This window comes from Mustela erminea, chromosome X (assembly GCF_009829155.1).
Source record: "Mustela erminea isolate mMusErm1 chromosome X, mMusErm1.Pri, whole genome shotgun sequence".
In the NCBI taxonomy this organism is placed as follows: domain Eukaryota; kingdom Metazoa; phylum Chordata; class Mammalia; order Carnivora; family Mustelidae; genus Mustela; species Mustela erminea.
The window spans coordinates 116,453,901-116,480,096 of NC_045635.1; the positions used below are offsets into that span (position 1 = coordinate 116,453,901).

Below are 26,196 nucleotides of genomic sequence, written 5' to 3' on the forward strand. Positions count from 1 at the left end.
CTTTCTTCAAGGGTAATTAAAGGTGACTTCCTCTTGGGGTCATAGCTTGGCCATCAGCCCAGGAAGCATTATTAAAAGGTGAGAAACTCTTTTGACATCTCACATTGGGACCCCTGTCTATGGTTTGCTGTCTGCAGCCGACCATCTCTCAAAATGCTGCAGAGGACTCGTTAGCCTTCTCACTGGCTTTCCTTGCTGTCTTCTTAGCGGATCGAGGGGATGTTTCTAGGAAATTACCAAAGTCTGAAGGAAGTGCAATATAAATAGGGAAAACAGAGAATAAATTGTGAGAACCAGGTGTTTCAGCCTCATGGAACAGTTAATGGGTCTGCAGAAATCTTCCAATGGCAAGAAAACACCAATCATTAGGGAAAAGAGGGCTTCACTGTTTGTGAGTTTGTTTTGATGACTTCCAATAAATAAAAGCATAGTGATAAAAAGGTTATGTAACATCTTATAATCACATTATTTCACTAATTAGAAATAAAACTTACTTTATTTTTGATGTGTTTCCTTTATTAGGTTCACCGTGATGGTCCCAACTTGGTCTTTACTCAAACCATGGTTTAAAAATAAATAAATAAATAAATAAAGCACTAAGAGAAATCCCTTCACCCACCTGTGGACCTATCTCAATTGTTAAAATACCAATTAGTCTCAGAGTTATCAGTGTGTGTGGAGGGGGGGGGCAGAAGTGAAAGCTTGTAATGATGAATTATCATGACACAAAACCACTCCTCCCTCTTGGGATGAGACCGGTTCTTAAGAGTAGAGATAACGTGCTATTTCAGGATCAGTGTGTGGGTGAGTAAATTTTCTGTGGGAAAAAAGTAATAAAATCCAAAGGACAGCCATAAATCTATCCAGATTACCATGGAGATGACATTTGGATGGTTCTTCAGATGGTGTCAGCATTATTTGCTAGAGTTCACTATTTTACATATTTTCACATTCAACTTCCCTTAGGTGAACCTGCACCAACAGTGTGGAAGTGTTGACTGTATTTTTGCCTTCAGGTGAGAAATTCACAAGGGTTGTTAATTTCAAAATAGTGATTAATCACAAAGAAAACATGCAATGTCAACAGGGCACTGGCTGGGAGATCCTGTTTATTTCACGGTCACTTACTGTAAGTGCTGTCCTCGTCTTTTGTGCCATCGATGGTTCCATCTGCCTGCAGCTGCAAGTGGTAACCTTGGCGGCTGTAGAGTTTGGTAACTATGCCCTTAAGCTGAGGCTCTGCAAAAAGAAGGAGGATTTGGATCAGTCGGAAAGTTGTGCTTATGTAGTTGAAAAGACTCAGAAGTCAAAATTCTGATTTCATTTACAAACTTTAGTGGAAAAGGTCACACCACAACTTTAAAGAGTCCTCTGAAAGGAAACAGGCAAACAAACTTCCAAGTTTCGGAGTTAATCTCCAAGCTGAAGAAAGCTTTGATTTCTACCTCATCACTTTGGTAAAGCCCTAAAGCTTCTGAGGGCAGCTAGTTTCTGAGAGCATGTCCCCTGGCTTACAGAGTGGGACTCTAGCTCACTGAGCGTTCGGAGCAGGTCGGCAAATGGCATGTTCTGCCTTTTAACGATGTGCCACTTCTCATGAGGAAGGAGAGGGAGAAATACAAAGACAATTTCCAGTGGTTTGACAACCAGGGACCAAAAACACACAAAGACTTCTCTCAGCATTATCGCTCTTCAAAGAATTAGTCCGCTCCATTCTGAGAGCGTTGGAAATGCATCAATAATCTGAAAGCCCATCAGAAAGGACTTACATTTGGAAATTGGAGCTGTGATACTAAGAAAAGGGGAGAGGAGGGGAAAAATCCATTACCATACCCTATCGTGTTAATTATCCTTAGGGAAAAGGGAGGCAAAAAGAGCAGGGTGTTTGTTGGTGGGGAGGAAAAGGAAATTAGTTTATACAGCAATATGAGTATCTAAGCATGGGTTCTCAGTTACAATGATTTTCAATTATGAATCACTACAGATTTAATAAAGTACCTAATTTACCAATAAGAGTCATGTTATCAAAAATTTGCTTTTAACTGAATGCAGATACCTGCACCGAAATCATTTGTATGTGATCATTCAGGCCACATAATCATGCTTTGCAACTGCTTCAGCCTCTTAAAAACAAGCCCGATTCACAGCGAATGCCTTGCAAACTTCATGCAAACAGAAAATGGATGTCTGCTTTTCCAGTCCATAGTGTGTGGAACACATACAGAGAGAACAAATTGATGAGTAGGTCTGAAATTCAGTATTATTTAGCTCGTTAAAAGTAAGAAAACAGCGTAAAGGATGCATTTGGGGAAGAACAGCCAAATAAGCTGTATGTTCGCCTTGAAGCTCTACCTTGACGCAACCTAACACCTAGAGCTGTGTGAAATTTCCCCTGGCACCGGGATACCGCGCTACTCCTCTCGCGGAATAGGTTCCAAAGGACCTACAAGCTGGCTGTGAGTTCTCTCTTCAATCCAGCATTTTAGTAGCAAGTAACCAGTTTCACGAGTCTAACCAGATCACTAAGCTCTTGGCCACAAGGTTCTAGGAATCCACTCCCCCCTCTCCAGCAAATATTTCAAGGGTGTACCACAAGTCAAGTCTGTCCCGATAAGCTCAGAAGTGATCGAAGAAACAGAATGCCTAGAGAGCCGAAGCCCACGGCGTTTGGTGTGGGGGGCGGGGCGGGGGGCGGTGGAAGCTGGATCAGGGGAAGAGGCAGAGCTGCAGGGGTAAAGGCAAAGGAGGGTTTCCCCGGGGTTCGCTAGGGCGGGCGGCGGTGTCTGCCCAGCTCGGCGCCTGCAGTTTCCACGCCACACACACAGACACACACACGGCGGCCACGTCTGGGTCACGCGTGCCAGAGCCCCCGGACGTGCACACACGGGGCGCGTCTGAAGCTGAGGGCGCGCCCCCCCCGCCGGCTCTGGCCCCGGGCTCTGCGCCTGTCCCACGGCAGTTGCAATGCAGCAAGCCAGTTACCGCTAGGACCGCGGCGAGCAAGCCATCGCTTCCCACGCACGCACACCGGCTAGGTGGCCGCATCCGCACCAGATGGGCCCCCGACAAACTCACCTACGCTTACATACACGCCCTCCAGCCCCCTCCACACTCGTAAAGTATGGGGGGGGATCCCCAACCCACCCCAGCCCAAGACGGCCAAGCGCCCCTTCCAACCTGGTCTCCTTCTGCGCCTCTTCTTGGAGCCGAAGAGTTTGACCCGGGAAAAGACGTTTAACTTGTTTTTGTCGCAGCTGGTCTTGCCTTTGCTGGGGCTGCTGACACACTTGCAGGCGTTGGATTTCTCGCGCTCGCGGGCTTGTCTCTTCTGACGGATCAGCGAGCTGGCGATAGCCGCCGCCATGGCCACGACGCCCACCACCACCACTTCTTTGGCGGCCCCTCTCCGGCTTCGCCTTCGCCTCCGCCTCCCGCTCCTCCGCGGCGCGTCCGCTCGGTCTCGCGCCGCGGCCGCCCTCGTCTCCCCGGCCGGCGCTCGCCCGGGCTTCTCGGCGCTCGGCCCGTCAGCCGAGGAGGGGGCTCAGCATGCCGTCCGGGCTCCTGCGGCGGGGGTCCGGCTCCCGCGCGGGCGGGCGGGCGGCCTGGGTCCGAGCCGACGCCACAGCCCCGGGCCGGGATCGCGGCGAGACTGACGGCGGAGGCAGCGCGGCGCGGCTGCGTGCGCTCGGCCCCTGCGCCCCGAGGACACTGTGCGAGTCCAAGTGGCTCGGGTCGGAGTTTGGCGGCACCCCCCGCCCTGTGCCGCGCGGAGGGGGCCGGAGCGGGGAGGCGGGCGGAGGGAGCGGCGCGGGCGGGAGAGAGGCCGCGAGCGCGGGCGGCGGGAGGGGGGGGAAGGCAGCGCGCGGGGGAGCGCGCCCTCGCCCTGGCCCCTCCGAGCCTCCGACTAGTCCTTGCAACTTCGGGGCCTGACGATCGGGAAAAGTTGGCCCGCGCCGGCTGGCCGACGGGGATCAAACAGGTAACGGCCTCGCATCTCGGCGGCGGCGGCGGCGGTGGTGGCGGCGGCGGCGGCGGCGGCGGCTGCTCTGGGCGCGGCACAGGCTCTGCATAGCAATCCGGTCGCCGCAGGCACCCTCCGGAAGCGCGCCGCGGCCTCCCCGAGGCCCCCCTCCCCCGGCGGCCCCTCCCTCCCGGAGCCCAGCCCGCGGGCTCCCCGCCGCCCCGCCCCCCGAGGCCCCGGCCGGCCGCGCCGCCGAACACCTGTAGGGGCTCCGGCGCTGCCCCACCGCCCGCGGCTCTCTGCCCTCCTCTTCCAGAGCGGAGCCGCGGGCTAGGCCGGGATGCAGGGGGGCCCGGGAGGAGGTCGTGGGGCCGGGAGAGCCGGGGCTTGCCTGGAGGTGGGGGGCGGTAGGGGAGGGGGCGGCTGTTTCGTTAGCGTTGGACTCTTAGCGGGCCACACTGCCCCGGGCTGGCGCCCCTGGGAAGCTCGCCAGACCCCCGCGCCCCCGCCCCGGTCTACGACTCACAACAGCCCCCTCCCCCCAACACACACACACCCGCCGAGGCATTTCGCGCGGCGACACTTGCAGCCCTCCGGGAGAGAGGCCAGGGCTCGCAGACGGGTTCAGCCCTCGCGGCGGCGGCGGCGGCGGGCACTGCAGAGCTGCGCCCGCACACCACGCTGCCACCCAGCGGTTTTCGCTGACTTTCCATTACAGGCCAAGATGTGCGGTCCGAACCCCGCTTTTCCCCCCGCCCCAAATCATTGCTTTGAGAGCTTGGGTGGTGTACAGAAAGCGGTGTTGGGGAAACGCGGCGCCGAACCTCGTTATTGAAGCCCCGGCCCGATATCCGATCTCCTAACTTCTTTCTTTATTCCCTGCTCCTCCAGATCGAGCAGCCTCTCTCCCTCCAATTCAGGAATCAAGTCTGGCTTTTTGTTCGCCTCTCTCTATTCACAGGTTCTGTCCTTTCCCTGTTCTATATTTTAACCTGGAGAAGAAAGAGGAGTTTCGAGGTCAAAAATGCAACAAAAAGAATGATCCATCCACAACCCCATCTTCAAAGGGGCGCTACTCTTTTACTTCATTTCTAACGCCAGAAAGGAAGCTGCCAAGAGTAGGGCTGCTTTGTCCGGGGGCTGCCAGTACACTCCTTACTGGACCTCTCCCTCCCCCACTTCCCAGATCTTTTCCAAATTGATACAGACGCAAACAGAACCAAAGGCCCAGACCCCCGTCCTTCTTTTCTTGCCTGAGCTCCCAACTAGGAGACTCGTTCAGTCTTCTTAGCCCATCAGAGCTGTATCACCTGACCCTTCTGGAGATTTCCCTGCTCCAGAGAGGAAACTGCTGCCACCTCCCCCTCCCACTTGTCCCCAGTCTTGAAATGTCTGTGGCCCTATGGGAAGCTCTGATGCTGCTCTGCAAACACAGGCTGGGGTGAAGGTTGCAGGGAGGGAGGTGGAGGGTTGCAGGAGAGTCGTCGTTCTAACCGTCTGCAATTTTCTGCAGGTTAGTCGACTCCTCCGTGTTTTTGGCTTTCCCAAAAGCTCACGGAGGACGGGGTGCAAGAGAGTTTCAGCACCTCCAGCCAATTCGAGCAGCCACTTGAGACATTGATTCATAAGGGAAAAACCCTGGTTGGCTCCCGTTGGACTTCGAACGCCTTGAGAATCTGAACTGGGCCTCGGTCAGCACTACATTCCCCATCTGCTGGCACAGCTCCTGTCATATAGATTATGTTCAATAAACAGTTTGTTGAAAATAATTGATGAGTGACTGATTTACATTGCTTCTTAAGAGGAGCAGGATGTTTCCTGGCTCGGAATGAATGGGATTCATATTCCAGTTACCATGAAGGGAAATAATCTCACCAAAAGAGGCCTCAGAAGACGATGTGACCAGGGCCAAATATTTGGGGTGTGGAATGGACCTTAAGAGGTTTCTACTCCCTCTCAGCATGCTGTTACCTTCCACTGAGCCCCTGGGCCTCTAACGCTCTGGGACCTGTCTGCCCATAGACCGCAAGAATTTTCCTGTCTCCTAGCTTAAGAGAACTCACAGAGGCCTGTGGCCGGACGGGGATTCATCCCGGGGGAAGGCGAAAGAAAGCCATTTGACTTTGGGTCCATACTATGCAATCATACTATCCAATCGGCTTAGCCATTAGTTAGTGGAGATTTCTCATCCTTTCCTAACTCCCGTATGTATTTCACAGGTGCTTCTCAACTCAGAGAAGAATGAATGTAAGTCTCAAATTCTCCGAGGAGAACTGTGCCCAAACCCCATTCACCTTAGGAAGGCAGAATGAAAGAAAGAACCACAGGCCACGCTAGAGAAGGGTATTTTTGCCTTTCCTTTCTGTCTTACTGCCACTCCACCAGTAGGATGGCATCTGAGGGGGAGAGTGAAGAACTTTCTTTCCACACTTATTTCCACAGTGTCTTTTTCTTCTGTCTTGCTTTCTTCCTACCAGTTCACACTGTACCCTGCTTAATCCCAGGGCTCCCATTTGCTCTGCGATGGTGGGTCCACTCCCCTTTGTTCCTCCCGGACCTCCTCTTCCCCCTGCACTGCCCACCAAGCTCTCTCCTTAATCATGTTCAGGAGGAAAGCACCCTTAGCTGTTTTCGGCGGCCCCACTCACACAGAGTTCTAGCCTGGGTGACAGGAGGCATGCGTTTTTAATCCTGTCTCTGCTGCCAATCGGCTATGTGACCTTGGGTATGTCATTTCTTCTGCTGGGGCTACAGTTTTCCCATCCTGAACGTCATCTTTCAGACAATCTTAATGGCTTTCAAATCGTATTCTGCAGAGCCCTGAGAGTGGGTGGAGGGGATATAAGTTCCTTCACCTGTGGTTCAACAACAGCACCTCTGCTTTCATCTCTTTTATACACCTGGGCTCACTGTATGTTTTCTTTCTTTTTTTTTTTTTTGAGACCTATTCATTTATTTGAGAGACAGAGAAGGAGTGCACAGGCCGGATGTGGGGCAGACGGAGAGGAAGAGAATCTCAAGCAGACTCCCCACTAGGTGCGGATGGAACCCAAGGACTTGGGGCTCCATCCCAGGACCCTGAGATCGCGACCTGAGCCAAAACCAAGAGTCGGATGCCCAACGCACAGAACCACCCAGGCACCCTTTTATGATTTCTCATTTAGAAGAACAGCAAGAACGATTCCACTGCTAAAACCGAAACGTTTGAAATCTCTGGATGAGATCTTCCTAAAAGTTTTTCTGCCTCTGAAGCCTACGATTTCTTGGTATGCGCCCCTGTCCCTGCTCCCTCTTATTCTTCCCCTCCTCATCCTCCCCACCCCTCCCCCATGCCCCTCTCATGCCACCAGAACATAAACCCTAAATTGGACTCCGGAGAGAACTACCACAAGTCTCTTTGGCTCCGTTCCTCACGGGTTCACTGGAGAACCAGGTTTTAGCGTTCTTTTCAGGGGGAGTTATTTGAGTTATCAGATTATAGAATGCTGGTCGTTCTCTGCCAATCTCTTTTGGCAAGCCTCTGTAAAGAAGCTGGGGGGATCTGCTCTCAAGAGGCATCTCCAGGAGAGAGACAGAAACCCAAACAGATGTGACTGTGATGAGTAAAAATGAGAGAACTCAGACAGCCTAATCAGGAGCAGCCTTAGTACCTTCTGAGCAGGAAGGAGTTGGCTGTCTTTCTGAAACTCTGCAAATGAGAGATTTCAAACACCCATCGTTCGTGAAGATAAACATAATTGGAGCCACTTGCCAGTTAGCTCTCCGTCTTCACTTCAGCGGTCCCTCGGGACCCCTCAGGGACCAGTTACCAGGGCAAGGACAGATGATGAGCTCAAACGGAGCAAAGGGAGACAGGTTCTAGTGCACTAAGGCCAAGCAACACGGGGATCTCACCATCCACCGGGTAGGGCAGCAGAGGCGGCGTTTAAGAGACTGGGCAGCAAGTGCCAACCCTTCGTGTCCACCTAATTATGTACAAAAGCCCAGAGAAACGACCGGACAGAAATACAAATGAGGAGATTAGAGAAAATCCATTAGCCAAGGTTCTCGCCACTTAACTCCAAGCAGGAAGAAAAACACAATTTAAAGAAATCCTGTCAATGTCCCACTGGAATTCCAGGGACAGAAAGAGTGACTACTGTACCTGACACATTAATCAGCTGGCAAAGAGTCTCTCCTAGTCAGATCATTTGGGGGAATTATGCTTCAGAAATAAAGTTCTCCAGAACCAATTTTCTAGAAATGGATCGGCTCTCCTGATTTGCACTGCACCCGGATGGTGGCTTGGTCTCCACTGTGTCCTCTGTCTGGGATCATTCTCTAAATACTTCAGTTACAGAGTTTCCTGAAGCTACCTCTGCTTTATACTTAAAAGCAAATAAACAGGGCACCTGGGTGGCTCAGCCGTTTGAGCATCTGCCTTCAGCCCTGGTCATGATCCTAGGGTCCTGGGATCGAGACCCCTCTTGGATTCCCTGCTCAGAGGGGAGTCTGCTTCTCCCTCTGCCTCTGCTCACATGCGCGCGCTCTCTCTCTCTTGCTCATTCTGTCTCTCAAATAAAATCTTAAAAAAATAAAAGCAAATAAACAAATAAAATCAATGGGGGACACACTGATTAATTCTGATCCTTAAGAAAAATCCTATAACCCATATAAAAATTTTATTGTTCAGTCATAATTTATGAACATTAAAACCAAAGAGCACCCTGATGGTATTAATCATATCTATGAATTCAGCTGTTTGCCGTTTAATTAGCCGTAGCAGCTGCAGCATCAAGAGTTCAAGGCCTCTGATTACCTGCTTGGTCATTTAATCAAGAAAACCTGGAGAGAAGTATAGGCTTGCTGGGGTGGAGGTTTCCCCCTTGATCATAAAAAGAGAACACAAGGAAATGAGCTTAAGCTTCAGTATGTGGGGATTTAAGTTTTGTACAAGTAAAACATCTTTTTCAGTAAGGGCTGTTAAAAACCATAATTGAGGGACCCCTGGGTAGCTCAGTCGCTTGAACGTCTGGCTCTTGGTTTCCACTCAGGTTGTGATCCAACCTGGGAAACCCAAGGTCCCAGGGTTGAGGCTGAAATAGGGCTCCGTGCTCAGTGTGGAGTCTGCTTCTCTCTCCCTCCCCCTCCGTTTCCCCACTCCAGCTCGAGTGTGCATTCTCTCTCTCTCAAATAAATAAATAGATACAAACTTTGAAAAACATTATTGAGTGCTGATTCTCCTATGGAAGTTTTATCAGTACAACAGAAACGTTCTCTGTCTCAGTGGGTATGTGAGTTGATTCCCGTCTTGGCTCTCACTCTGTTATTCAGACTGCACGACGATTAATACACCCATGGGCTACAACCAAGAAGTGGTCCCTGGAAAGGGGGCACCAACAACCATTATTGAGAAAGTTCAAGGTGCTGAACTTAAGGGCATGAGATAGTACCTTTCTCTTTGGAAGATCATACTGAGTGAACTTGGATCGTGTGAGTCAAGGCAGTCACAATCATTTCGTAAAGTTTGTCATCCAAGGGGTAGGAAATACTTTGCAGATAATAGTAAATTTATTCTTAACCAAACGAGTTGCCTCAGTGCTAACAGAGCGTCCAGAGCCAACAAAAGCCCCAGCTTCTCTGAATTCTATTCATTTTTCTTCAATAATATACAAAGATTTTGAAGGAACGATTGCTATTTTGCGAACTGACTGGTGGCTAACAGACATAAATGAAGTGTTTCTATGATGAAACATTTATGGCAGACTAGAAATGTGCAAGACTCAGAGGCAAAATATCTGTAACACTGGGTTCATTTCTTGCCCAGTGAACCAAATAATCTAAATGAAAAGCTGGTTGGGGGTGGGGAATGACGCGAGGATTTGAGGCAAAAGCAGGCAATTGGTAATTTTTCTGGATCTAAGCTATTTCAGGAAATAGGATTTCTGGAGGAAGATGACCAAAACTCAAGATCTGAAGAAGGGAATGCAGTGTTTGCAAATGATCTAATGTTCAGTATTACGTAGCATACAGGGGCGGGATCCGCAACCAGCATAAGGAACTCTGAACTGATTTCCCATTTGCCAGTGGCGGTGTTTCCACCAATTTCCTACCAAAATTTGCCATTTTTTAAAGAAGCAGAGAGGTAATGGGAAACTATTTCAGGGCTTTTTCAGGATTAGCAGGCCTAACATACTTCTTTTCAGACACTGACCAGGATATGGGCTGGGAACCAGCTGAATTTGGAAGGAAAGGTATCCTCTAGATTCGAAGGAGGGGATGCAGGACAGGTCCACAATTCATCTGAGAACTCTGCAGAAGTCCTAGGTGATCTCAAACTCCACACTCTGCTTTCTTTTTTCTTTTCCTCTTCTTCTTTTTTTTTTGGGGGGGGGGAAAAACTGGGGTTTCAAATGGAGAGAACAGTCAATAAATGCTGTGGTTATAATTGGACAAGGAACTTCAGTGCTGTTATGCTATTTTCTTTCATACTTCTAACAACCTATAAGGTAGGCATTGCCATTTTACAGATGAGGAAAGTGAAGTCAAGAGAAACGAAGAGATGTATCTGTTAATGATCTCTTGCAGTGTCCATCGGTGGCAGTGCCAGGATTTCAACTAAAGATCCTCCGTCGATACAGTCTATGTGCACAAGTCGAGCCCTTTACATATGGCTTTTTCTTCCTTGGCACTGAGTCTGGAATTTGGCTTCCTGATCAGTGATGCCTGGATATGGCTATCTCTTGGCTTGGGCACTGGGAGAAGATGGAATCTAGCATGACTTTCAACTCAGTTATGTGTTTTCCTTTTTTAAAAAACAAAAGTGAATTTTGAAGCAAACAACAGATAAGATCTGTACACAGCCTAGTCTGTGTGCTTTGAACAATAACTTCTTAGAGTGACATTTTAAGAAAACATTGCCCCCTTTCTCACTAAAATTAAATGACTATAAATCACTGCTTTATATCCTTCTGGGTTTCTCAGCCCAGGGAGCCCTTTAACACCAGGACCCAGACAGAGTCATATAATCTGGGGTTTTGGAGTGTGACGAGACCCCAAGGACACTTGGTACTTTATCTTCATCACTCCTTAGCAGAAGCAGGAAGTTTAAGCACTCCAGTTTGCTTGGTTCTTTTCATACCCGGAAAACTGGCTCTCCACACCATAAGATATTTCGTGCCATCTGCTTTCAGCTATGGGAAGCCTGAGTTCAGCCAAAGAGTGAAAAATATTGCACACAGTGTATTCAGTTACATGGTCTGAAGCCCAGGACTATGGTTTTGAGCTCGAGGATTTCTCTGGTATCCATTCGGACTGATTTGCTCTGGCTTGTCCCTTCTGACAAGCAGCTGTAAGTATAATCAACAGATTGAAATTGTTTAATAACTTCTCCTGCCACCACTAAGGACCTCGAGCAATTTGAGAACCTGATTTCATAACAGGGACCTTGATGCTCAATTAACAATCTCATTTTAGCAAAGAGACGTGAGGCAAGAGAAGTAAATGAGTTTTTCTGAGGGTACGCTGTTCACTCGTTCATTCAAAATTTACTAAGAATTCTCTGCTGTGCACTGAGTTAAAACCTAAAGGATGCAAAGGTACATATGAGCTAGAATTTATTTATTGAGCGCTACCTCTATCACCGGCAATAAGTACTTTATCCTGCTTTACTCACTTAATACTTACAACGTATCCCCATTTTACAGAGGAAGAAGCTGAGGCAAAAGAGAGGTAAATGAGTTTATGCAAGTAGTAAGACATAGAGCTAAGGGGACTCAAATCCATGCATTCTGACTTCATATCCCATGTCCCTGAAACTGCTCTCCTGGCCCCCTCCATCACCGCCCCTGGCTGCAAGTGGAGGATAAAGAGAAGGAAATAAAATAACTAAACCACAAGTGGGATTGAGCAGTATAAGATGGCGCCAAATGTCCAACGTGGGCGGGTCACTAAAAAAAAAAAAAAAGGCACAGCTAACTCTGTGGGGAGGGGGCACAGGAACTGGGAACCGCTTCAGAAAGAACCACCACCGCCGCCGCCGCCGCCACCAAATCGTCTCACCGAAGATGAATTTTGGAGGATGAGAAAGAGCTAGAAAGTTGGGGAACAAAATTGGGTAAAGCCAGACTTCCAACCTGGCTAAAAATTACTCTTGATGCTAAATTCTTAGCAGGCCATATGACTTTCCCTCAGCTGAGAACTTACAAAACCTTGCATTTTTACACCCCTCCACTTTATATCACTCGGCAACAAGTGGATCTCTTATCTCAACCGTTCTCCAGGAAACTACCTTTCTGGGAAATACTGATTACTGGTGTGGCCCTGAAGCATTTTGGGGATTGGGAGAGATAAGATGTGCTACGTGGATATTCTGATGGACATTCACAAGTTGTTTATTTCATGCTTGTAAACCAATTGTCTTCCCTTTCCCACTGATTGTGTTCAGTACGTATTGTGACTGGTGATGTTCAAGTGTACAGTAGTTTACTGATTTACAACCGTCATGGGCAGAGGGTTTAGTAGAAGTAATCCCCTTGGAAAGAGGCCAAACAAAATGAAAATTCAATTGGCATGTATGCCACAGTGAGGCAAGCTATCTCCTGCAATGACTGGGGTGAACTTAGGGACCAGATATTTGCATGTGGGCAGTTATTAAATAATTTCATTATGGTGGTGATAAAATTTGAACCTAACAAATGAATTAAAGATGATAGAAAAATGACTGTCCAAGCCAGAAAATCCTTGTAGTTCCGATTGGAGAAGGACAACTAGGATATGCTTGGTATTTGAATATACTAAAAACATATTTGAAGAATATTCCTACTTACTACATTCCTCTCTGGCCACTAAAAAACACACACCTGCTTGCTCTGTCTGAATCTTAGTATCCTTTGGTCTGAAAAAATATATACTTTAAAGAATTGTTTAGGGAAACAACAGCGCCTTATTTCACTGTAAGAAGAACCAAACCAAAACAAATAATCCAACTAAAAGGTGAGCAGAAGACCTGAATAGACATTTTTCCAAAGAAGATGTACAGATGGCCAACAGATACATGAAAAGATTCTCAGCATCACTAATCATCAGGGAAATGCAAATCCAAACCACAGTGAGATATCATTACCTCACTCCTGTCACAATGGTTAGTATCAAAAAGATAAGAAATAACAAGCGTTGGCAAGGATGTGGAGAGAATGGAAAACTTGTGCACTATTGGTGGGAATGTAAGCTGGCACAGAAGAAAACAGTATGGATGTTACCAAAAAAAATTTTTAACAGAAATACCATACAAAAAAGTAATTCCTCTTCTGGGTATTTACCAATGAAAACAGGAACACTAATTTGAAAAGATATATGTGCCACTATGTTCATTGTAGCACCACATTCAATGGCCAAGACATGGAAGCAACCCAAGTATCCATCAATGGATGAATGGGTGAAGAAGATGCCACACACACACACACACACACACACACACACACACTGGATTATTACTAAGCTGTAAAAAGAATGAAATAGCACCATTTGAGACAACGTGGATGGACCTAGATGGTATTTTCCTGAGTGAAATGAGTCAGAGAAGACAAGTACCAAATGATTTCACTCATAAGTGAAATCTAAAACCAACCAACCAACCAACCAACCAACCAACCAACCAACCAACAGAAACAGACTCATAAATACAGAGAACAAACAAATTGGTAGTTGCCAGAGGGGAGGGCATTAGGGGAATGGATGTAAAAGGAAAAGGGAATTAAGAGATACAAACTTGCTGGGGTGCCTGGGTGGCTCAGTGGGTTAAAGCCTCTGCCTTCGGCTCAGGTCATGGACTCGGGGTCCTGGGATCGAGCCCCACATCGGGCTCTCTGCTCAGTAGGGAGTCTGCTTCCTCCTCTCTCTCTGCCTGCCTGCCTACTTGTGATCTCTATCTGTCAAATAAATAAATAAAATCTTTAAAAAAAAAGAGATACAAACTTGCAATTATAAAATAAATAGATAACAGGGATGAAAAGTACAGCATAGGAAATCTAGTCAATTATACTGTAATAACTTTATGTGGTGACTGATGCTAATTACCCTTATCATGGTAAGCATTTTATAATGTAAATAACTGTTAAATCACTATGTTATTTACCTGAAACTAATATAATATTTATATCACCTACATTTTAAAAAAAAATAACCAGGGGCGCCTGGGTGGCTCAGTGGGTTAAGCCGCTGCCTTCAGCTCAGGTCATGATCTCAGGGTCCTGGGATCGAGTCCCACATCGGGCTCTCTGCTCAGCAAGGAGCCTGCTTCCTCCTCTCTCTCTGCCTGCCTCTCTGCCTACTTGTGATCTCTCTCTGTCAAATAAATAAATAAAATCTTTAAAAAAAAAAAATAAAAAAAATAAAAAAATAAAAAAAATAACCAAACCAACACACTGTGCGCATATGTGTGTGTGTGTGTGTGTGTGTGTGTGTGTGTGTGTGTACACATACTCTGGGCAGGCCTCTGGCAATGCTGTAAAGCCAGCGCCTCAGCCCAGATGCCCACCGTCCTTGTGGGGCCCCACAGGAATCTGCTCTTCCACATAAAACCCTAGGATCCAGGCTGTCCTAATTCTTCTTCATTAAAATTATCCTTTCCCATGTCCCATCCCCGGGTCACTGCTTTCCAAGATGACAGACAGTTGATCAGATACTCTCATCAGAGCTGGGATAAGTTCCAGTATCTCCGCATGACCCCTCCCCTTTACCCCCAATGGGTTCATTCTGATGGGGATTTTATGGAGGCACAATTATACTAACAAAAGGGTGCCTCTAAGGGTGACATTTTAAATGGCAGAAAAGGCTGCAGGAGTAGCTTTGAGGAAGCAAGAGCTTTGGAGAACACCTCAGTTTAAAATATGGACTCCGAAGAGATTATGCTGAGTGAAATAAGTCAAGCAGAGAGAGTCAAGTATCATCTGGTTTCACTTATTTGTGGAGCATAAGGAATAACACGGAGGACATGGGGAGATGGAGAGGAGAAGGGAGTTGGGGGAAATTGGAAGGGGAGGTGAACCATGAGAGACTATGGACTCTGAAAAACAATCTGAGGGGTTTGAAGCAGTGGGGGGTGGGAGGTTGGCGGAGTCAGGTGGTGGGTATTAGAGAGGGCACGGATTGCATAGAGCACTGGGTGTGGTGCAAAAACAATGAATAGTGTTAAGCTGAAAATTAAAAAAAAATAAAAAAATAAAATAAATAAAATATGGACTCCAAGAAACACACCGAGGGTTTCAGAGGGGATGGGTTGGCCCAGTGGTGGGTAGTAAGGAGGGCGGGGATTGCGCGGAGCACTGGGTGCTATACACAAACAATGAATCATGGAACACATCAAAAACGAATGATGTACTGCATGGTAACTAACATAACATAATAAAAAATAAATAAAAATAAAAGTTCCCTGCCGTTTTGTAGCACTGGTTCTGTGAATGTGTGTGCATGTGAGTGTCACACGGCAGAAATTAACTAGTCAGACACGCTCATTTAGCTCCAGTTCAATTTTTCCTTTTCTTCACACCCAAGATTCTTGAAAGTCTTTACCAACAACCCCATTTCCTTACTTCCATTTGCCACTCACTCTGATTTTATTATAATTATATGTATGTGTGTGTATGTATGTGTATATATATATATATATATATATATATATATATATATATATATATATATTCCTAGTAATTCCTCTACATAGATTTCAATATCCCTTTTGAGATGGACAGCTAGTATTTGCTTGGTATTTAAATATACTTAAAACATTAAAAATATTCCTACTCATCATATGCCTCTTCAGTTGTGCACCTTCCATTGTTCAATTATTTTTCTTCCATTCTAGAAGTTTACTGCCAACTCTTCCTCTACTACCTGTCCTTAAAGCTCTCTCTATTCTTCTTCTGAAACTTCCCTTCCCCAGTTCCTTCTCTTCATCTCTTCACTTATCCCCACTCTGAGCTTAGTCTATTGTTTGATTTTGTTTGATTTCATTGACAGACACACGTATACAATATTACTAATTATATTGAAGAAGTGATCAAAAAATCTCCCAAAAAACAAGAGCCCAGGGCCAGATGGCTTCCCAGGGGAATTCTACCAAGCATTTAAAGAAGAATTAATACCTATGCTCCTGAAACTGTTCCAAAAAATAGAAATGGAAGGAAAACTTCCAAACTCCTTTTATAAGGCCAACATTACCTTGATCCTGAAACCAAAGACCCTATCTAAAAGGAGAATTACAGACCAATATCCTTGATGAATACAGATGCAAAAATTCTCACCAAGATACTAGCCAATAGGGTCCAACAGTACATTAAAAGGATTATTCACCATGACCAAGTGGCATTTATTCCTGGGCTGCAAGGTTCATTCAACATCCACAAATCAATCAGTGGGATATAATACATTAATATATTACTAGTTACATGATAATATATGACATGTTAGAAATTATATACATACATGCACACATGTGCATATATATACATACTTAATTCTTACAATGTTTTTTTTTTATCTTTTCTAATATGTCTGCTATTCTTTTAATGACGTGTTGTTCATACCTTATGGATTCTAGACCTTCCTTTATTTTACTGAACGTTTTGAAGGTACTTAAGCTAAAGTCTCTTTTATACTGCCTTATTATACAACTTTTTTGGAACCTGGATTACTCTGCTTATTGTTGCTGCTGACCCTCCCTGCAGTGGTTGATTTCTCTTCTTGCTCTGTCCACTTGACTGTGGACTCGCCTTTAGCGTGAGAGCTGTTTTCTGTAGAAGTCCTTCGTGAGCTCTGGATAGCAGAGTTATCTACTTCTACCGCTCCATGTTCTTTCTCTGCCAGCACGCTATGGATGCCACTGGATGAAGGTCAGTTTTTAATTTCCCAGCTTTTTAATACAAATTAAGATGTGGGATTCCAATTTCTTGTCCTCTAGGCCCAGAATGAACACACTGCTTATATTCTGTGACCCTAGGCCTTGAGTCCTAATGTATCACCAACTGTACAGGATGTCCTGGCTCCTTGCTTTATAGAGGAAGCTAAGGGCTCAGTGTCAGAGCTGTGACTTCACCTTAAGCCCCAGCGCGTACATCCATTTCTGATACTCTTGATGGCCATTCAGTTCCAACTGTGACACTTTGCTTCAGCTTTAAACTGCCGCCTTGTCTCTATGACCAGGAAATTTCCCTTTTTTGTTTTTTTATTTGTGTGTGTGTGTGTATTGTCAGACTTAAGATAGTATTTTATTCACTATTTCTTTTTTTTTAAAAATATCTTATTTATTTATTTGACAGACAGAGATCACAAGTAGGCAGAGAGGCAGTCAGTTATCCACTATTTCTATGTCTTTATGGAAGGTTAGGGGTTCCTGCCATACCTTAATTCAATGCATTGACCAGAAGTCCCTATTCGACCTACTTCCACCATGACACTAAAATTGCTTTTACTAAGATGATCAAAAGCCTTGTTGTCCCAACTGATGACGGCTTCTCAGTCATTACCTCCCACAACCTTTCAGCCGTACTGCATACTATAGGCCATTATGTTTTGGACACTTTTCCATAGACTTCTCCCAGACTACATTCTCCTGATATTCCTCCTGCCTGTCTTTGTGCCTTCTCGGTTTTCTTTTCCTCTTACTGACAATTTGAGTTCCTTAGGATTCTGGCCTATGTCCTCTAATTTTCTTCCCTATTCTTCTCTTTCTAAGTATTTATTCTTCATTCATCCCTTCAACAAATGTTCTTTGAGCATTTGTTCTGCGCCAGGCTGAGTTACAGGCATTTAGCAGTGAACAAGGAAGGTCTCTAGAAGAGGATGACATTTGTGGACTCTTGAAATATGATAATGACCTAGCCTCATGAATAGTGCAGGAAATCACTGCTTTTTCTACTGTAACAACTCTAAAAATCTCCAGTGCTCGTGATGGGGTTCAGACCATGCTACCCCCAAATATGGCACTTTGGCATATTGAATATTTAAAGTTAACGGAGTTTGAGAAAACAGCGGAAGCAGAAAGGTCGCTGTGATCTTCCCTCCTCCCTTCTCCCCTGATACAGGCCATAAACCCCTCATGTGAAAAGTGACCTCTTTGCACCTGCAGGAAAAAAGCATCATATCTCCAAAGACAAGCGACACCAAGACGAATGCCGACAGGGTTGCTAAGTTGCCCCTGGTTTACTACATTTACCTCATATTCTTTCGCATATTGTAGTTCTACCTGACTGCCCAGTCTTCATCAAACCTAGTATAAAAATACTCAGGTCTAATTGTTCAGGTTTTCATTTCTTTTTGAAGACTCCTCTGTCATGTGAAACTTGTATGAATTTTTTTTGTTTTTCTCTTGGTAGTTTGTCTTTTGTTAGTCTAATTTTCAGATCCAGGCAGGGACTCTAAGTGGGCATAGGAAACTTTTTCCTCCCCTACTCTTTTATTGGCTCACACAGCTCCTCTGAAGTCTATATATGGATACTTCTACCCAGATAGCACTCAAGACCTCAGACTCAACAAATCCAAAGTTGAACTCATCTCCCCAAATTGATTCTTCTTCTCTTATTTCATACAGCTACTAAGTTTTTTTCTTCTATCATGATTCTTTCTGGATTCATTCACCATCTCACCCAAGATAGAGATTTGAACATTATCCTGAAGTCTTCCTTCCACAACCTCACATCTAAGGAATAAGTGAGTAGTGCATGTTCTACTTTCTTAATATTGTTTCTAAATTCCTATTGTTAAAATTTGTACCTATGCCTATTTCATTTCCTGCCTGAATTTCACCACAGCCTCCTCTGTGGCCTGTGATCAGACTACTTTGCTCACTGCTACAATTCTAACAGACAAATCTGATCATGTTGTTAACAAGTCTCAGTGGCTCTCCACGTAGAAGCCCTCCACAATCTATCCCCAGACTTCCCTGTTACCCTTACTTCCTGCCTCAGACACATTGTATTTCAGACATAGCAAAGTACTTACCTTCCCCAAAACAACCCCCTCCAGCCCGCTAGCCACTCCAAATGCTGTATCTTTGAAAACTCCACTCCCTCCTCCTCAGCAAACCCTCCAGGATTTATCTCTGGCATCATCTCCTCTGGGAAACCTTCCCTAACAATCCCCATGTAAAGAGAGTTTCCTCTTCTCTGCTCTGTAGGATCCTATGCATATGGTTATTATGGCATTTATGCTATTTATTTCTGTCGACTTGTCTGTCACGCCCACCAAACAGAGAACTCCCTGAGACAGGGACTGGGACTTCATCTCTGGATCCCCACATCTAGACAGAGTAGGGACTCAAAAAACAATAGTTCCATGGCTAAATGAATTCCCTAACTCTTCCTTCTCCATTTAGAATGCAGAGAGTAGGCACCTAGAGCAATGAAATGAAGGACAGGTCTATTTTGAAAAAGTAGGTTCTTGCGCAACTCATGGTGGAGGGTGGCCGTGTTTTAATTATAAATAGAACTATGTCATTCAGTCATTGAACTAGGAACAGGGAGCTACTGGATCCTTGTGAAAGGGAATGTTAAACAGGTTAGTAATGAGAGTGGCCCCTATTTGGGTCAATAAAATAATTCTTTAGAAGTCTACAATAATTTAGGGTTTGACAGAGTATTTCTACAACAACCATTGTCTTATTTGATCTGCATGGGAACCTGTGAGGTAGCCAGAATGGGTTTCAACTAGACACGTTTTACAGACAAGAAAACCATTTCTGACTGAGAGGTCATGGTTTGCCTTCCATCACAAAACTAATTTATTTATTGATCAGTTTATCCCCTACCTCATTCCAAAGAGGGATTGCAGTTGCCTACAAAAAGATGTACAGGAAAATAAGATCGGGAAGCCAAGAAAAGGTTATCAGCATGAAGAAAGACGAGTCAGACGCTAGAGACAGCCAGCAGGGTTTCAAACCCCAGGTCCCATTAGGCTGTCTCCAGAAGCTTTTGAACCACTGGGTGGTGATCCACAGGAGTTTTGTTTGCATTAAAAAAAAAAAAAAAGCAGCTACAATTTTGACATCACAAAGCAAGTAGCCTGGTATCTATTAGAATATTCTCCCATCAAATATAAACACTAAAAATTAAAGCCAAACTTGAGTCACTGCAATTGTCCTGCTTGGACTAGAAAGCTAATCAAGCAACAGACAGAGACAAGGTGAAATAAGCTGAGACCACAAAGAAAATTGGTCCATGATAGGGCAGGGGCTGGGGCTTGTTCTGCAGAGCTACATAAATATTAAAAAGTCAACTAGATCAAGAGGTGACTCGGTTTCGGAGATAAACTCATTCAGTTTTGATCACGTCGTGTTTTATAGACATCCACCTGCTCCCAGATTTTGATGAGAGTTTAAATAATCCTGCGGCTTTGCTTGCCTCCTATGCCTCACCCAGACTCACTGTTACCATTTTCCTCAGTGTTTTACTGAAATTGAGAATGATAATACCTATAAAGCCTCTCCCCAGCTGACATTTCTGAGTCTCTTCCCCAGCACAAACAAAATTAGAAAATGGAAAATATAACCTTTCTTGTCCTGTAGTTTCTTTACAAGATATAAAATGGAAACATAGTCTCTATTCAAGAATCATAACCAACTAGCAGGATTAATAATCATGATAATCACAGCAGCCAACACTGTTTGAGCATTTACTCTGGGCCAGGCACTGTTTTAAACATTTTACATATGTTTACTTATTTAATTCTCACCACAATCTCATGAGGTAGGAACTATTATTATCTCCAAGTTATAGATGAAGACAGTGAAGTTTACTGAGGTTAAAAGTTTGCCTAAGGTCATACAGCTAGTGCGTGGCGGACCTGGGCTACCAATCCAGATAAACCTGCCAAATGCAGACATGCAAATATTCCTAATTTATAGTTGTTCAGTCAAAAAGATGGATTATATATTTTGCTTTCTGTTGTTTACATCATTGCCAATTAACATTCCAGTAGTGCAGGCTCAGGGAAACTGAAGACAGTACTAAACTTCTAGAAAGTTCCTTCCATGAATTCCATCAAAAAGTGGGAACACTTCTCAGTCTTTTTCCCCTCAACGCTCATTGCAGTGATTTCTATCATGCTCTATAGCATTCAAATCACTTCTTCACATGTATATAGCTAACCCTGGTGTTGCCATGGAGATTTAAATCAATGCCACGGGCTGGGGCCTAATCTGCATATTCTGCTGATTAGCAGGGGCACTTGGTAATCCCTCCCATCTGCTTGCATGACTAATCTCACGTGTTGGCAATGTATGGGATTCAAGACGTTAGGAACTGATCCTCTCAGGTTATTTAACACTTCAGTTCTGTTCAGTAACAGCTTAATTAAACCTTGAGGGGGAGAAAAAGGTCAACAGACAAATAAAATTAAATCTTTTAGGAAATTAGCTAATGAGAAGGGGAAGTTAGAATTCACTGCTGCAAGGAAGAGCAAAGAATATTATAATATAAAACAATAAAAATGGAACATTTCATTCTAGGTTTTCAGGAGTTGAACATCCCAACCAACCATCATTTATGAAGTCTTCTCTGTGCCTGGTGGTGCGTTAGGTGCTTTCACAGGTGTCATTTCATTTTGTTTTCACAGTAATCCTACGAGGCCAGGAGAAGAGAGGTTGAGTCATATGCTCAGATTCAGACACATCAAGGAACACTATCTGAACAAAGCTGGACCACCCAAATGTGTCTGACTCCTTCCACACCACTGGAGTGGGACTTGGAGATGGAGCTCACTTTCTATCCAATATCTCAATTCTCTAGGGGACAGAAACAGGGCCAAGGAAGACAAGCTGCAGGGAAACGGATTAGGGCTCACTCTGACGAAGCCATATCTAGCAATGCGGATTGTCCCAAAATGAATAGAATACATTATTTTGGGAGGTGATCAAGGCCCTGTCATTGGAAGTGTCCTCATAGGGAATGGGGGCTCAGAAAGCCCTGGTAAAGACCTAATCAGATGTTACAGAAGAGATTCTCGAAAGTTGGCCAAGAGTACTTACAGGGTTTCAGGGCCTGGGGTTGGTCATAATGTGTTAAGGCGGAACTTTTAAGCACAGTCCTTACAAATTCAGATCAGATTTTATAAACTAGATGAGTTGCTAGAATAGTTAATGGTCTTCTCTTTGGGACACATGAGTTATGTGGAATTACTGTCAAAACAGTCTGAGCTAAAAAATAAAACACCAAGAGACTGTCCCAGAGCAGAGGAGAATAAGATGTGACAATTACACATGATATGATATCCTGGATGGGACCCTGGGAGGGAATAAGAACATTAGTGGAAAAATTAGTGAAATTCAAATTAAGTCTGGGGTTGGACAATAATATGCCAGTGTTGGTTTCTTAGTTTTGACAAGTGTACCATTGTGATTTAAGATGTTGATGCTGGGCACAACCAGATGAAGCATATATGGGAACTTTCTGTACTATCTTTGCAACTTTTCTGTAAATCTAAAATTATTCCCCCAATTTTAAATTTGATCAAAAAACAGCTTGAGTTTCATTTGTCTTACACATCATGGCTGGCTTTGGTTTATCTATCTTGTGAGTAATAGTTCAATATGTTTTGCAACTTGAGGTTTGGTTTGTTTCTCGCCTTGATTTAGAAAACATCTCAGAGGTCTCTGAGTCAGAAGAGTTTCTATTTAACCCAAACTATGGGGAAATAAGGAATAGAATTTGATGGGGTTAGAAAAGATGTGTCAAAAATGAGACCTCTTTTCATGCATTTTTTTTCTGATTTTATAATTTCCTGAGCTAAGGGGACCCTTTTGAACCCACAAATGTTACCAGTGTACCAACCCACAAATGTTACCAAATGTACCAACAGGACAGCGAAAGGATTACTGCTGAGTCTGGAGGGGGAAGCACACACACCCTCTGTCACTGCTACCAGCAAAGCAACAAATAATGACTGGCAAAGCCCGTGATATGATTATTCACCAGGAGATAGAGCTCCTGGAATCCAACTACCAGAGCACAGGAGGTTAACACAGGTCAGGGATAGCTCCTGGAGGTCTTACTGAATCAGAAACTGTTCCTTAGACATTTTGTTCCTCAAAATGTTGAAAATAGAGCTACCCTATGACCCAAAAATTGCATTAGTGGATATTTACCCTAAGGATACAAATGCAGTGATCCTAAGGGGTACCTGCACCCCAATGTTTACAGCAGCAATGTCCACAATAGCCAAACTATGGAAAGAGCCTAGATGTCCATCAACAGATGAATGGATAAAGAAGATGTGGTATATATATATATATATATATATATATATATATATACACACACACACACACACACACAATGAATTACTATGCAGCCATCAAAAGAAATGAAATCTTGCCATTTGCAATTACGTGGATGGAACCAGAGGGTATTATGCTGAACAAAATAAGTCAGTCAGAGAAAGACAATTATCATATGATCTCCCTGGTATGAGGAATTTGAGAGGCAAAGTGGGGGGTTATGGGGGGAAGAGAGGGGAAAAATGAAACAAGATGGAACCAGGGAGGGAGACAAAGCACAAGAGACTCTTAATCTCAGGAAACAAACTGAGAGTTGCTGGGGAGGGAGAGGGTGACTGGGTGATGGACATTGGGGAGGGTGTGTGCTATGGTGAGTGCTATGAATTGTGTAAAACTGATGATTCATAGACCTGTACCCCTGAAATAAATAATACATTTTATATTAATAAAAAATGAAATAAATGCTTGGATAAAGGATCACCTGGGCAGAAAAAAAAAGAAACCACACTCTTGTTCTTCCTAAGCTGTACCGTTAAATTTCTTAGCGTGAAGACTGCCAGCTCCAGGAATTTCAAGTCTTCACCTCTTTAGAGGAGGTGGCTGCAGATGGTGTTTGCGATTGCAGCAAAGGAGATGCCATTTAGGGCAGAGAATATTGATACTATAATGGCTTCTTCCCTAACTAAGGGTATTTTGGCACACATTTCCACTGATACTTGCTTTGACGTGCCCAGGAAGCTTGAGGCTCCTTTTCTCCTCCCCGCAAAAATATTGATATTATTAGCAATGGACAAAGCATGACTTTGCATTTGCAGAAGTAAGGACTCGGCATTGCGGTAAGGTAACTTTTGTTATGGGTTCCCACGTGGTAACTAGAAATGGTATTTAGTTGTGTCCAAGGTAATCTGTCATTTCCACTTTTCAAACCACAGCTTTCAGGGGTGCCTGGCTGCCTCAGATTATGGAGCACACCACTCTTGATCTTGGAGTCACGATTTTGAGTTCCATGTTGGTGATAGAGTTTACTTAAACACACACACACACACACACACACACACACACACACACCCAGAATGATGGAAACAAGAATCCTGGGTTCAAGTCTCAGTTCTCCTACTAATCAACCCTAGGACTTTAGGAAAACTCTGTCTATACTTCAGGCTTCTATTCCCTCATCTATAAAATAAGAGACTTGTGCATACAAAACCTCCTTGAATTTCATTAATCCACAACTAACCCGAAAACAATGGTTGTAGGAATTTATCACGTAGTCACAGAATTTTTGTCTACCATATTCAGTTGTTCTGTCGAATTGCAAAAGTCAGGAAGAAAGGGGCAGGCCCTCCACTTAATGCAGAAGACAGTGGGCCGAGTGGCAGAATGGCTAGCAGCATGGGCTCTGCAACCAGAAACTTCATTCCATAGCACATTAGATGTGTGACTTTAAACACTTTTTTTTCTTTTTTGTCAGAGAGAGTGAGCACAGGCAGACAGAGTGGCAGGCAGAGGCAGAAACAGGCTTCCTGCTGAGCAAGGAGCCCAATGTGGGACTCGATCCCAGAACGCTAGGATCATGACCTGAGTCGAAGGCAGCCACTCAACCAACTGAGCCACCCAGGCATCCCGATGTGTGACTTTAGAAAGCCAAGCACCTCTCTGTTCCGCAGCTTCCTCAACTGTAAGATGAAAATAACTATGGTACCTAGCTCCTAGGGTGATGGTGAGAACTAAACGAGTTCATTTTATAAAGAGCTCAGCATGAATACACACATACGGTACACACACAATAAGTGGCTGTTGCAATTTCCCGTCTTTATCTCGTGGCTGTATGTTATTAAAGCCAGCTTTATCTGCACACCTATCTTGACAAAATCAGCCAGAACCTCCCATATCTGCTGTAGACCAACAGAAGTGACTGATAGTAGTTGACACCTCCCACGGTTTCCCATCCTCTGAGCCCGCCCTGGTCTGGGCTGTCAGGAATGGAAGAGAATCATAGCAAATACGTACACTGCACTTACTGTATGCACTGAACACTGCCCTTCGCATCTATTAATTAATTCAATCCTACTGATGAGGTGGGTGCTATAATTATCGCTCAGTTTTGGATGATAAAATTAAGGGCTAGGGAGGTTGAACAACCTGGCTAAGTGGTGACTAGTACATATCAGAGGCAGGATTTGGACTTGACCAGTTTGGTTCCAGAATCCCTGCTTTTAACACTATACCTTGTTGCCAAATAATAATAACTCGAGCTTGCTAAATGCCTACTAAGTGCCATATGATTACAAACCTCATCTCTAATTCTCATGATAACCCTGCACGGAAGGCATTATGCTTACCTCCATTTTTACAAAGGTAGAAAAGGATACTCAGAAAGAGTATGTACTTTGTCCAACATCATAGAGCCAAGGAGCACTAACATCTGTCTCCGTAATCTGTGTTCGGTCCACTCCTCTGTGTTCTGTCCACTCCTCTTAACAAGAATGAGATTCATGCTTTGTTTTGTTTTGTTTTGTTTTTTAACTCAGAGGCTTTCCAGTGGGAGATGAAGGCAAATTTTACTCAGTGTCAAATTTCTGGAAGAAGGGGATAACTGCAACACCAACGTTCTCTCTGGGAAATATGCAGAGCGCTCTCATTAATGAGGCCCAGGAAGCAGTAGCCTTCAGTGGGGCCCCCTGGTGCTGGTCCAGGTCCCACGGCTGCTGGGGAGATCTGTAGATTTCTCCAACAAGAAGATTTTCTCTTACATAAAGGGAAAGAGTTACTGAAGCACATAAAGAAAGCTTTCATATGAAATTCAAATGTGTTCAACCTTCCCGAGAATGAATCTTAAGTGAACAAAATAACATTCTGACTAAAGCCCATAATCACATCACTTTTTACATGATGAAATACAATGAGATGCATGGAAGAAATAACTGTGGAACAAATTCACCCTCTTAAATTCTATGGGAGAACAATTCTCCTTGATTACCCTAAAAAT

General features: G+C 44.6%; 1 protein-coding gene across 6 annotated transcripts in view; it reads right to left on the reverse strand.

The window, feature by feature from the left end:
• Positions 1–26,196, reverse strand: part of FGF13 (fibroblast growth factor 13) — a 498,664-nt gene that overhangs the window by 62,742 nt on the left and 409,726 nt on the right. For 5 of the 6 annotated variants that reach the window (XM_032329640.1, XM_032329639.1, XM_032329638.1 and 2 more), the window contains one exon: positions 1,129–1,239. In XM_032329640.1, coding sequence (XP_032185531.1) covers positions 1,129–1,239 — 111 coding nt within the window. Of the gene's footprint in view, positions 1–1,128; positions 1,240–3,177; positions 3,782–26,196 lie in introns of those variants that run through there. The other variant, XM_032329641.1, reaches the window with a different exon arrangement.